The 14,233-nt window shown below is 41.3% G+C and overlaps 1 protein-coding gene across 12 annotated transcripts in view; it reads left to right on the top strand.

Annotated features, from left to right (window-relative positions):
• SCML2 (Scm polycomb group protein like 2) overlaps window positions 1–14,233 on the top strand; it is an 80,649-nt gene that overhangs the window by 28,883 nt on the left and 37,533 nt on the right. For all 12 annotated transcript variants that reach the window (XM_070066800.1, XM_070066802.1, XM_070066796.1 and 9 more), the window contains one exon: window positions 2,109–2,352. In XM_070066800.1, coding sequence (XP_069922901.1) covers window positions 2,109–2,352 — 244 coding nt within the window. The remainder of the gene's footprint in view (window positions 1–2,108; window positions 2,353–14,233) is intronic.

The following is a 14,233-nucleotide window of genomic DNA, read 5'->3' as shown; positions in this document are numbered from 1 at the left end:
TTCCAGGGTGTGCATTAGCAGGAAGCTGGAATCAGGAGCAGAGCAAGGACTTGAATCCAGGCATTCTGGGCATCCCAAGCAGTGTCTTTTTTTTTTTTTTTTTTTTTTTTGTTGAAAGTCAGAGTTACACAGAGAGAGGAGAAAGAGAGAGAGGTCTTCCATCCGATGGTTCACTCCCCAGATGGCTGCAACAGCCGGAACTGCACTGGTCTGAAGCCAGGAGCCAGGAGCTTCTTCTGGGTCTCCCACATGGGTGCAGGGGCCCAAGGACTTGGGCCATCTTCTACTGCTTTCCCAGGCCATAACAGAGAGCTGGATCGGAAGAGGAGCAGCCAGGTCTTGAAGCAGCGTTCATATGGGATGCTGGCGCTTCAGGCCAGGGCGTTAACCTGCTGCGCCACAGCGCCAGTCCCCCAAACAGTGTCTTAACCATTGCACCAAATGGGTACTTCTGAAAGTTAATTTTTAATGTTATCCCAGAGATAAGGCATGGAATCGAATTGGCAGGTTGTGGTTTTTTACTGACTTGTGGCTGAATGAAAGAAATGAATCTAGGATAGTGGTTCTCAACTTTAGATACACATTAGATTCACCTGGAGAATTAAAAGAGGCTGAAAACTGGGTCCCACTCTAGAATAATTCAGACTCTCTGAGGTGATGTGATCCCAGGTGAATCATATGTTCAGTCCAGCTGAGAATCACTGCTTTAGGACTATTTCCAGACTTCTGGCTTGAGTGACAATGTTGTTGTGATGGTGTCATGTGCTAGCATGGAAAGCAGATTAAAAGAAAAGATACTGCTTTGGGGGCCGGCGCTGTGGCGCAGTGGGTTAATGCCCTGGCCTGAAGCGCCAGCATCCCATATGGGTGCGGGTTCAAGACCCGGCTGCTCCACTTTCAATCCAACACTCTGCTATGGCCTGGGAAAGCAGTGGAAGATGGCCCAAGTCCTTGGGCCCCTGACCCATGTGGGAGACCCGGAAGAAGCTCCTGGCTCCTGGCTTCGGATCAGCACAGCTCTGGCCTTTGTGGCCATCTGGGGAGTGAACCATCGGATGGAAGACCTCTCTCTCTCTCTCTCTCTCTCTGCCTCTCCTCTCTGTGTAACTCTTTTAAATAAATAAATCTTTAAAAAAATACTGCTTTGAACATAGCATTTGGGCTTTGTAAAAATCCTGTTAGCATTTATATGCTTCAACTTTTTGTAACTAGGGAATACTTTTTTAATATTTGTTTCTGGATTGTATATCATGAAGGCCTCAAGACTATATATGACTTACATATTCTTATGTCTGCCTATTATACTTTGAGGTTCTTTTAGGATATTGTGTGATGCTGTTCTTTTTCTTTAGACTTACCACCTTTCAACAACCCTATAATTTACATATTTATTAGATTTGTCTGACTCTTCTGAAATTTCTTTCTTTTTAAAATTTATTCATTCATTTAAAGTCAGAGTTACAGAATGAGAGATGGAGAGAGAGAGAGAGAGAGAGAGAGAGAGATCTTCCATCTGCTGGTTCACTCCCCAGATGGCTGCAACAGCCAGAGTTGGGCTGGTCTGAAGCCAGGAGCCAGGATCTTCTTCTGGGTCTCCCACAGGGGTGGCAGGGACCCAGGAACTTGGGCCGTCTTCCGCTGCTTTCCCATGCCATTAGCAGGGAGCTGGATCAGAAGTGGAGTGGCTGGCACTGGAACCAGTGGCCATATGTGATGCTGGTATTGTAGGTGATGGCTTTAACCCCTACACCACAATGCCTGCCCCCTGAAATTTCTTGATTGCTCTTTCCTGTCTCCAGTCACCATTACCATCACCACCAGAGCAAGGATCTTTGGTATTTTTGTTTACCAATGAATCTTAAATTCCTGGTACACAGTAGATAATATATATTTTATTGAATAAATAAATGAAGCAGGCTGTTTTTGTTTCTTTCTAAGTTCTTGACTCTGTTGCAGAATAAAAATGAGATATTGGAAAGCAGAATTCTTTTCTTCCTGTAGTAATTGAGAAATATGAAGTTCTTTACTGCTAAAGGTTGTAATACAATACACTTGAACAAGTGATTCTTAATATATCTTAACATGAAATTTTTTTAATGTTTTGACAGGAACCCCCAAAGCCACCCCTTAATAATTTTAAAGTGGGGATGAAGCTCGAGGCTGTTGACAAAAAGAACCCATTTCTCATCTGTCCTGCTACAATCGGGGGTGTTAGAGGAGATGAAGTTCACATCACATTTGATGGCTGGAGTGGAGCATTTGATTACTGGTGCAAATATGACTCTCGGGATCTTTTTCCAGTTGGATGGTGTTGCCTGACAGGAGATATATTACAGCCACTAGGAAATGGTGGTAAGATAATAAATAGCTACATGTTCCTTTGTTTTATTGAAATTAGATCTAACTGCTTTTGTGGTGTTATGGTTAATGTTGGCAATATTGGGATTTTGTTCCCAGCTAGCATAGCAGGCAGAACAACAAGAGCCCTTTCCGGGCTAGAGAACTGGAAGTAAAGGAAGGCTATGATTAGAATTCTTTCGTTTCTGAATAAGTAGGTATGAATTGGGCTCAAGTGTTTCAAGTTCCCACAGTTTGAGGCCCTAACTTTGAGAAACATAATGAAGCATAAATAAGGGATGGGTAGAAGATAGAAAAGTCAATTGCAGACAAAAAAAAGTACAAGGATACTTCAGAAAGTTCGTGGAAAATTGGAATTAGTAGTATGAGTTTACTTTGGTGCACAAGTTTTTGAAGTCTATGTGTAGTTTTGTTCTGAATTTTCATGTATTATGAAAAACTTATGGCACTAAAATAAATTCATACTTTTTTTTTTGACAGGCAGAGTTAGACAGTGAGAGAGAGAGACAGAGAGAAAGGTTTTCCTTTTTCCTTTGGTTCACCTCCAAAGTGGCCGCTACAGCGCGCTGGCACACTGCGCCAATCTGAAGCCAGGAACCGGGTGCTTTCTCCTGGTCTCCCATGCGGGTGCAGGGCCCAAGGACCTGGACCATCCTCCACTGCACTCCTGAGCCACAGCAGAGAGCTGGACTGGAAGAGGAGCAACCGGGACAGAACTGGAGCCCCAACCGTGACAGGAATCCGGGGTGCTGGTGCCACAGGTGGAAGATTAGCCTAGTGAGCCATAGCGCTGGCATGCGCCCCTCTCTTGCAGCGGGCAAGGCATGCGACTCCGTGGCCAGATAGTCCAACACACTCATCCCCTGGTGCCTGCCCCACACGGGGAACAGAGTTACACAGAGAGAGACAGAAGGAGAGGCAGAGAGAGAGAGGTCTTCCATCCACTGGTTCACTCCCCAATTAGCCGCAATGGTCGCAGCTGCGCTGATCCAAAGCCAGGAGCCAGGAGCTTCTTCCAGGTCTTTCATGTGGGTGCAGGGGCCCAAGGACTTTCATCTTCTACTGCTTTCCCAGGCCATAGCAGAGAGCTGGATTGGAAGTAGAGCAACCAGGACTCGCACCGGCACCCATATGGGATGACAGCATTGCAGGTGGCAGCTTTACCCGCTACATCACAGCTCTGGCCCCAGATTCATACTTTGAATTCTATTTTTCTGTGAACTTTTTGAAGTATCCTTGTATACATATATGTAGGAGAGTTATTAGGTTGGTTCCTTCAGCAACAGTAAGGATTTGAAGGAGAACATATTCAGCATTATAAAATGCACCATGAAAGTCAAGGAAGAGGAGAGCTCATTAGTAAGTGTATGGTTACTGGACTGGTTTAAAACAGCCAGATTTAGGGGCTGGCACTATGGCCTAGTAGGCTAAGCCTCTGCCTGCAGCACCAGCATCCCATTTGGGTACTGGTTCGTGTCCTGACTGACCCTCTTCCAATCCAGCTCTCTGCTATGGCCTGGGAAAGCAGTAGAAGACGGCCCAAGTCCTTGGGCCCCTGCACCCATGTGGGAGACCCAAAGAAGCTCCCGATTCCTGGCTTCGGATGGTCCTAGCTCCAGCTGTTGCTGCCATTTAGGGAGTGAACCAGTGGATGGAAGACCTTTCTATTTGTCTCTCCCTCTCTCCATCTGTAACTCTACCTCTGATAATAAATTAATAATAATAATAAATTTTAAAAAAGCCAGATTTAGAGAGTCAAGGAGTAGGAACTATAATATGTTTTTTAAAAATGTGGCTTTTCAGTTTTTTTTTTTTTGGACAGGCAGAGTGGACAGTGAGAGAGACAGAGAGAAAGGTCTTCCTTTGCCATTGGTTCATCCTCCAATGGCCGCCGTGGCCGGCGCACCGCGCTGATCCAAAGGCAGGAGCCAGGTGCTTCTCCTGGTCTCCCATGGGGTGCAGGGCCCAAGCACTTGGGCCATCCTCCACTGCACTCCCTGGCCACAGCAGAGAGCTGGCCTGGAAGAGGGGCAACCGGGACAGAATCCGGCGCCCCAACCGGGACTAGAACCCGGTGTGCCGGCGCCGCAAGGTGGAGGATTAGCCTAGTGAGCCGTGGCGCCAGCCTCAATTCTTTTTTTTTCAACTTTTATTTAATAAATATAAATTTCCAAAGTCCAGTTCTTTAGATCCGCCTCTTCTGTGCTTAACCAAATTTGACATTTTCCCAATTCAAGTAAAATTTAGAACTCTTACCTTGCTTTACATCCCTTTACCTTCCACTATTTATAATGAAAATTTCTTCAGTATTTCCTCTGTGTTCACTGAAAAATTCATTAAACACTGTTACAATTTTTCCCACAACCATCAAATATAATTTAGAAAACCCTAGAGGAGAAGGAATATCTCTATTATTTACTTATATTTTTGCCCTTTGAGTTGTACTTCCCTCCTGATTTTCAAGATTCCTTCTTTTATCATTTTCTCTCTTTTATGGTATGGTAGGGACAAATTATTTTAAGTTTTTCTTGTTGAGAAATGTCTTTATTTTTTCTCTCTTTTTTTTTGGCCTAAAAGAAATATATTTAAAAACCCACATCAAAGAGAACACATATAAAAATTGATTACATTCTAATTTCTTTCTTCTAATACATTCTTATTTGATATTAAAGAGGAACTCTGGACATGAGTAAAATATATTACTTTGGCAGAGGAATATTTTCCCTTCATTCTTGAAGATTAGTTGCTGGATATAGAATTCTAGGTTGACATCTCTTTTCTTCCAGCATTTGAAAAATGTTGCGCAGCTTCTTTATGGCTTCCATGGTTTCTAATGAGAAAGTTGCTATTAGTTGAATTGTTTTTCTCCTATAGGTACCATTATAATTATCTGTTTTTCCTTGTAGTTCTTTCAAAATTTGCTCATGCTTTTATTTTTTTGTGTCTATATTATCAGTTGTGTACCACTTTTGAATTGTTATAACTTCCTGGACAATTGAACCTTTTACAGTAACTTTCTTTTATCTGTGGTAACCTTATTTATGTTAAAGTCTATCTAATATTAATCTAGATATATTAGATTGTATTTGGATGATCTCTTTATTTCTCTAATGTTCAACATTTATCCTTACTTTTTTTCTTTCTTTCAGATTATAATAGTGGAATACATATACATATTTGTGTATACTTGTAGGTATTTGTACCCACATACTGTGTATCATACAGTACAGATGAAGAACAACAACAAAAAAACTGTCATGTTAATCAGTGTGCAGTTCCAGTTGTTTACACTCACAGATGTTATACCTGTATAATGCATAGGACTAGATCACTCACTGGAAATCAGGAATCATTCAGTCTGATAATGATCAGAGCTTACCATTCTTATCATATTATCCAAGGGTTGAAATAACAAAAGAACACATATAGTCCTTTAATTAAAAATGACTGTTACATAGGGAAAAAATGACTAGTTGGAATTTTTAGTAGGTACTAAATCTGGTGAAGTGTAGAATGGTTTGAACACACTGGCACATTTCTAAGCTACAGAAAACTTAAAAAAGAAAACTTAGTGCCTATGTTTTAAGTGATAAAAGTGGTTGCCCCTCAATTCTTTGGATGGGATTATTTCCAAATGCCTGTAGTGGTAACAACAAAATAGTCAAAGTATAACAGAAGTGTGCAGGAAGGGAAAAGCCCCCCAACTTGGCAAATGACACAAATATTATTGCCATCTGTCCTTATTTTTTAGGTGCATTTCTTATTGTCTAGTCAGCATCTTGTGCTTCTCCCTTCAATCCCAATTTTATTTGAAAAGCACAGAGGCAGAGAGATTTTCTAACAGCTGATTCACTCCCAAGTGCCTGCAACAGCCAGTGCTGGGCCAGGCCAAAGCCAGGAGCCTTGAACTCAATCTGGATCTCCCATGTGGGGACAGGGACTCATGTACTTGAGCCATCATCTGCTGCTTCCCAGAGTGTGCATGAGTAGCAACCTAGAATTGGAAGGGGAGCTAGGACATGAAAGCAGGCACTCTGATATGGCATGCAGGCATCCTATAACCACTACACCAAATGCAAATGCCTGCCCCCAACTTGTCTTTTAACTGGAATTTCTATTCTATTTATATTTATTGTAGTTGCAGATATATTTGGCTTTAAGTATGCTACCTACCTTATTTTATGTTTTTTATTTGACCTGATTTTTTTGTCTTTTTTTTTTTTTTTTTTTTTGACAGGCAGAGTGGACAGTGAGAGAGACAGAGAGAAAGGTCTTCCTTTGCCGTTGGTTCACCCTCCAATGGCTGCCGCTACCAGCGTGCTGCGGCCGGCGCACTGCGCTGATCCGATTGTAGGAGCCAGGTGCTTCTCCTGGTCTCCCATGGGGTGCAGAGCCCAAGTACTTGGGCCATCCTCCACTGCACTCCCTGGCCACAGCAGAGAGCTGGCCTGGAAGAGGGGCAACTGGGACAGAATCCGGTGCCCCGACTGGGACTAGAACCCGGTGTACCGGCGCCACAAGGCGTAGGATTAGCCTAGTGAGCCGTGGTGCCGGCCTTGTCTTTTTTTTTTTTTTTTTTAAGATTTATTTATTTGAACATTACACACAGGGTGGAGGAAGGAGAGAGGGAGAGGGGAAGAGAGCGGGAGAGGGAGAGAGAGAAAGAGATCTTCCATCTGCTGGTTCACTCCCTAAATGGTCACAATGGCCAGGGCTGGGCCAGGCTGAAGTCAGGAGCCAGGAGCTTCTTCTGGGTCTCCCATGTGGGTGGCAAGGGCTCAGGAACTTGGCTGTTTTTTGCTGCTTTCCCAGACTCATTAGTAGGGAGCAAGATTAGAAGTGGAACAGGCGGGACATGAACTGGTACACATATGGGATGCCAGCATGGTAGACAGTGACTTTACCTGCTACACCACAGTGCCAGCCCCAGATCTACTTATACTAAATACTAAAATATTTCTTTTACTTTCCATTATTATACCTTTTCTTTTTTTGAGAGGCAGAGATACAGTATGTACTTCCAGCTGTTGGTTCCTTCCCCAAATGCCCACAATGGCTAGGGTTGGTCTGGCTGGGCCAAAACTAGAGCCTGAGACTCAATCCAGGTCTCCCATGCATGTGCCAAGAACTCAATTACTTGAACCATCACCACTGCTTCCCAGGGGCTATGTTAGCAGGAAGCTGGAATCAGGAGTTAGAGCTTGGTATTGTGGGAGAGAGGTGTCTTAATCCATTAAGCTAAGCTAAAATGCCTACCCCTCTATTCCTTTTAAAAATTTTTTCCTTTTTTCAAAGGTATATATGCCACTCCTATTTTCTGATCTTTTAATACTCTAGATTTTAAATGTGCTTCCTTAATCAAAGTCTAAAATTAATATCTTTATTCTGCAGTAGCACAATAAAAGAAACTTAGAATACTCCTCCTCAACTTCATGTTATTACTGTTGTATGTTTTAATTACATTTTTTGTGATCCCATAAGCTATTGTTATTGTTGTTTATATAGTCAATATTTGTTGAGATTTACTCACATACAACATGTTCTTTGCCCTTTATTCCTTCTTAGCATCTCAAACCTTTCATCTGGGATTAACTTTCTTCTGTCTGAGGTACATCCTTCAGAATGTCCTATAGTGAAGGTCTGTTAGTGGCAATCTTTCAACTTATATTTATCTGAATATGTCACTACTTTAATTCTGTTTTTGAAAGACATTTTCTGTACGTGTAGAATTCCAGGTTCATATCTGTTCTCTTTCAGCATTCTGAAAATATGTTTCTATGGCCTTTTTGGTTTCATTATTGCTGTTGAGAATTCAGCTGTCAGTACAACTATTTCTCTTCTGACTATAATATCCCCTCCCCCACTAATTTAATATTTTCATGTCATCTGTGGTGTTTTGAAGTTTGTCTTGTACTTCCAGGTGTAAATTTCCTTGAATTGTGATGTCTTGGCAAAATCATGCATATGCAAATGATAAGTTGTATTTAACTATTCTGTTATTAGGGATTTCAGATGATACAAGTAATTTGAAGTTATTAAGCACTTTTCATTACTGCTTTTTTAAAAAAATCACTTAATTTTTTTTAAAGATTTATTTATTTATTTGAAAAGCAGAGTTACAGAGAGAGGAGAGACAGAGAGAATCTTTCATTTACTGGTTCACTCCATAAATGGCCACAATGGCCAGGGCTGGGCCATGCTGAAGCCAGGAGCCAGGAGCCAGGAAGTTTCATCCAGATCTCCCACAGACTTGCCATTTCTGCTGCTTTCCCAGGCACATTAGCAGAGAGCTGGATCAAAAGTGGAGCAGCCAGGGTCTGGTGCTATGGCATAGCGGGTAAAGCTGCTGACTGCAGTGCCAGCATTGCATATGGCTGTAGGTTCATGTCCCGGCTGCTCCACTTCTTCTTTTTTTTTTTTTTTAAAGATTTATTTTATTATTTGAAAGACAGAGTTACAGAGAAAGAGAGAGAGAGAGAGGTCTTACATCTGCCGGTTAACTCCCCAATGGGCCGCAACGGCTGGAGCTGTGCCAAACTTGAAGTCAAGAGCCAGGAGCTTCTTCCAGGTCTGAGACATGGGTAAGAGCCCAAGGACTGATCCAGCTCTCTGCTATGGCCTGGGAAAGCAGTACAGGATGGCCCAAGTCCTTGGGCCCCTGCACCCACGTGGGAGACCCAGAAGAAGCTCCTGGCTCCTGGCTTTGGATCAGCACAGCTCCGGCCATTGCGGCCAATTGGGGAGTGAACCAGTGTATGGAAGATCTCTCTCTCTCTCTGCCTCTCCTTCTTTCTCTGGGTAACTCTGACTTTCAAATAAATAAATAGACAAATCTTAAAAAAAAAAATGGAGCAGCCAGGATTTGAACTAGTGCTTGTATGGGATTCCAGCACTGCAGGTGGAGGCTTAACTTTCTATGCCACAGTGTTGGCCCTGCCTTTTTAAATTTCAATGACTGCTTTCTGAATATTGTAAACAAGGTGCCCCAACCATATTAAGGTAGAATTTTGTAGCAGTTAGAGTGAAAACAAAGATGAGCCCACACATGTCACAGTCTGTTTTATAAAGATTCCCAGAAGTCTCCAGAAGAACCTTGGGATTTTGAGGAAAGTATTGTTAGTAATTGCTAATTGAGAGAATATAGGAATTATCTTGTTATTTTAAATTTTAACTTATGAATTTTCATTTTATTTGAAAGGCAGAGAGAGAGAGAGAGAGATCTCTTGTCTGCTGGTTTTACTCCCTGAATGCCCACAATAGCTGGGACTGGGCTACGATGAAGCCAGGATCCCAAAACTTAAGCTGGGTCTCCCACGCAGGTGGCAGGGACCCAGGTACTTAATCTGTCACCTTTCGTGTCTCACGGTGCTCATTAAGCAGGAAGCTGGAATCCGGAGTAGAGCTGGGACTTGAACCAAAGTACTTTAATATAGCTTCTTAACTGCCTCACCAAATGCCCACCTTCTTTGCTAATTTTTAAATTTTTGTTTTATAGATTACTAGTGAAGTTCAGTCTTTTATTTCCATGTATCTTGGCCATTAATATTCCTTTATAATTTGTCTGCTAATCACCTTTTCACATTTTTCCTCTTAGAGTGTTTGTTTTCTTACTGATTTGAGTGCTTTCACATATTGTACTTTTCAAGCTTTTGTCATAACGCTATAAACTTTTTTCTTAATCTTTTGCTTTTTAATGTTACTTAAGTTTCTCTTTTTTTAAAAAAACATATTTATTTATTTGTTTGTTTGAAAGGCAGAGTTTTAGAGGCAAAAGCAGGGGGAGAGAGGTCTGTCTCCCATCTGCTGATTTACTCCCCAAATGGCCACAATGGCAGGAGCTGGGCCAATCTGAAGCCAGGAGCCAGGAGCTTCTTCCAGGTCTCCCATGCAGGTGTGGGGACTCAAGGACTTGGGCCATCTTCTGCTGCTTTCCCAGGTCTTAACAGAGAGCTGGATCAGAAGTAGAGCAGCCAGGACTCAAACCAATGCCCATATGGGATGCCAACACCACAGGCGGAGGCTTAACCTACTACACCACAGTGCCGGTCCCTATAGTCTCTTTTTTAACCCTTCAGAAATAGTATATATTTACTTGAATATTAAATAATGTAAGTGCTTTAGATCTAACTAATTTCAAAAGGCACAATAGGGTACAGTGCTTTGATGTAGCGGGTAAAGCCATCACCTGCAGTGCTGATATACCATATGGGTGCTGGTTTGAGTCCTGGCAGCTCTACTTCCAGTCCAGCTCTCTGCTAATGTGCCTGTGAAAGCAGCAGAAGATGGCCCAAGTCCTTGGGCCCCTGAATGCACATGGGAGACCCAGAAGAAGCTCCTGGCTCTTGGCTTCACCGTGGCCCGGCCCTTAGCCATTGCAGCCATCTAGGGAGTGAACCAGCAGATGGAAGACTCTCTTTCTGTCTCTCTCTTTCTCTCTGCCTCTTCCTCTCTATAACTTTGACTTTCAAAGTAAATAGATCTTTTTTTAAAGGCACAAGTAATATTAAATGAATTGAATTTCATAGACTAAAAATTATCTTGTTTTTAATTTATTTTGAATATGTATTAAATATACTAGAAATGTTTGTTTTTTAACCTTTATATAATTGCTTTTCAAAAATTCTTAAGAGATACAATGCTTAAAAACTTTTTCAAGGGACTGGCATTGTAGCATAGTTAAGCCACTTGTGATGCTGGCATCTCATATGGGTGCTGGTTCAAGTCTGCACTGCTCCACTTCTGATCCAGCTCCCTGCTTATAGCTTGGGAAAGAAGCAGAAGATGGCCCAAGTGCTTGGGCCCCTGCACCCATGTGGGAGACCTGGAAGAAACTCCTGGCTCCTGGCTTTGTCTTGGCCCCAGCTGTTGTAGCCATTTGGGCAGTGAACCAGTAGATGAAAGATCTCTCCCTCTCTCTCTACCTTTCAAATAACTAAATCTTTTTAAAAATATTTCAAATAATTAATGACTGAAGACAATTCATTTGCATAGATTCTTTTTAAAAAAGATTTATTTATTTGAAAGGCAGAGTTAGAGAAAGAGACAGAGAGAGAGAGAGAGATTGCATCTGTTGGTTCACTCCCCAGATGGCCACAGTGGCTGGAGCTGGGCCATTCCAAAGCCAGGAGCCAGGAGCTTCCTCTGGATCTCCCACGTGGGTTCAGGGGCCCAGGCACTTGGGTAATGTTCTGCTGATTTCCTAAGCACGTTATCAGGGAGCTGGTTTGGAAGTGGAGCAGCTGGGACTTGAACTGGCACCCATATGGGATGCTGGTGCTGCAGGCAGTGGCTTTTAAAAAAATGTGGTGAAACATTCATAATTGCCACTTAATTTGAGTTTACATTAAAAAACTGCTTATTTTATTTCAGCTTTACTGGTTTTCTTTTTAAAAAAGAAAGTTTAATTTACTTTAAAACTTATTCTAACAATTTTAACTATGTAAATATTATTAGAAACAGTGAAATTCTGAGACTTATCATTGGTCGGAAAATCCACTAGGGAACATACTTGGATAGAAAATTCAGGGCTGGGGCTGTGGCTCACTAGGCTAATCCTCTGCCTGTGGCGCCGGCACCCCGGGTTCTAGTCCCAGTTGGGGCGCCGGATTCTGTCCTGGTTGCCCCTCTTCCAGTCCAGCTCTCTGCTGTGGCCTGGGAAAGCAGTGGAGGATGGCCCAAGTGCTTGGGCCCTGCACCCACATGGGAGACCAGGAGGAAGCACCTGGCTCCTGGCTTCGGATCAGTGTGGTGCGCCGGCCGCAGTGCACTTGCCGCAGCATCCATTGCGGGGTGAACCAACAGCAAAGGAAGACCTTTCTCTCTGTCTCTCTCTCACTGTCCACTCTACCTGTCAGAAAATTCAGTAAGTAGATTCCTTTTTTCCTGTTGTTTATTTAGATTTTCCTTTTTTGACTCTTGTGATGACCCTACAGTCTTTCAAAGCTTAGTTTCTGATTGGTGCTGTCACAGTTCATTAGACTTACTCACGAGACCCGTATAGGGTGTCTGGTGAAAAAGAGGAAGAAAGCATGCCTGCTGCTGTGTCCTGGACGCTTGGAGAGTGACGCTAAGTCGCATAACTGAAAATGAGGCTCTTTGTAGATTTTCTTTTTTGCAGAATTTCTGTTTTCAACATTGTCTCCCTGTCCCTGTATCTTAGTTCTCTTTAAATAATGATAGAAATTTATGACTACCCTATAAGCTATTGTTTTTATTTTTCCCATACTGCCTTTCCCATGTCTCCAGCACATATATTATAGGTCATTTTGTTAAAATAATACGTGATGAGGGAGCCAGGCAAGATAGTCCAGCAGTTTAGAGTCAGAAGTGGAACTACTTTTATTAAAAAAAGATTTGTTTATTTGAAAGAGTTACAGAGAAAAGGAGAGACAGAGAGAGAACTTGCATCTGCTGGTTCACTCCCCAAGTGGCCTGCTCTTATTTTGAAGGCTTATATTTAAAATGATTTTTTCTTTTTTTCTCTTTCTTGTCTTTTTTGAGAATGTTTATAAACAAATACATTACTATTTTGTTTCCATAATTGATTTGTCAGCATAATGTGTATTTTTAATGTTTTGAGAAATTGAAGAAATTCAGAAGCAGAAAGTTTGCCTCATACTAATTTTTCTAATATTATAGGATAGTCAAGGTTTTTAAAAATAATAACATTGTAAACCATTCCTACTTTTTTTTAAAGGTACTTAAATACTTTTAAAATACTCTATATAAATTAAAATTTGAATTTATATAACTTGTAAGTTAGTAAATTTGTTCTGTTTAACTTTAGATTCTTACGTAATTGGTTATAAAGTATGACCCACACTGGTGTGAAGTATCATCATGTAGCCTAATTCTTCAGGCAGTTGTGACCCTACAGCCCAGGAAGGAGGGCAGGCAGTAGCTTCCAGATGCTTTGAGTATATAGAGTTACAGGATCTCAAGAGTATGGAGAAATTCCTCTGGTCTACTGGGCACTGGGGAGGAGGAGAAAATTGAGAATCAAGAAGGTGCAGCCAAGCATTCTTAGAATCCTGGGACACAGTAGGCTTTCAATGACTATCGTAACATTTTTCTTAATAAAAACCTTCAGTTGGACCTCTTTTTGTTTGATTATTGTCTATAACTCTTGCCTATTTTCTTGCTGGACGATAGTCTTTTAATTGGTTGAACTCTTTAATAGATCCTTTAAGCCTTTGACTATAATGTAAATTAAAAATTTGCCATCTAAAAAAAAACTTCTTTCAGTTTATTGCCCCTCCCGCCACCTCTCATGGAAATACTTTTATATTAGAAATGAAACTCATTGCTAACAGGATATTTCCTTTACTCCTTTGTAAAACATTTCTGATAACGAATATTTGATAGAACTTGTATATTATATATTTTTTTGCTGATTCAGACATAAATTGTGCGATAGGAACTTTCTTCTTAAGGTTAAATTAAAAAAAACCCTCTTAAACATAATAATCTTGGGTACTGTTAGTTGCTTTGAATGCTGGTTTATTTTATGTTTGCATATGGGTGCAGGTGTATGGGGGGTTAGTTTTTTCTTAGAGTTTTAAGAGTCTGGGTTTTAGAATCTAAAGTTTGGATCTTTTAAAAAGAGTAACTGGTCACTTTATAAAATAGAAGTCTTATTTTGAAGAGCTATCCCCATGTAACATTCTTAACCATTTCAAGGTTTGTCTTTTGGGAAGTATTTCTTAACTTTCATTGAAGAAACAAGAATTAACTCTTCTCCCTACATCTACCTCATTTGTATTTTGTAAAAACAAAATTAGAATTCATGAGTGCTCTTTGTTTAGACATGCACAGAGGAGTATGAAGTTTATACTTCACATCTCTAACTTTTAAAATTTTCATTTTTAAAACATAT

The sequence above is a fragment of the Oryctolagus cuniculus genome, chromosome X (assembly GCF_964237555.1).
Source record: "Oryctolagus cuniculus chromosome X, mOryCun1.1, whole genome shotgun sequence".
Classification (NCBI taxonomy): Eukaryota; Metazoa; Chordata; class Mammalia; order Lagomorpha; family Leporidae; genus Oryctolagus; species Oryctolagus cuniculus.
Note: the sequence above shows the minus strand (reverse complement) of the source record. Positions and strands in the feature narration are given on the sequence as shown.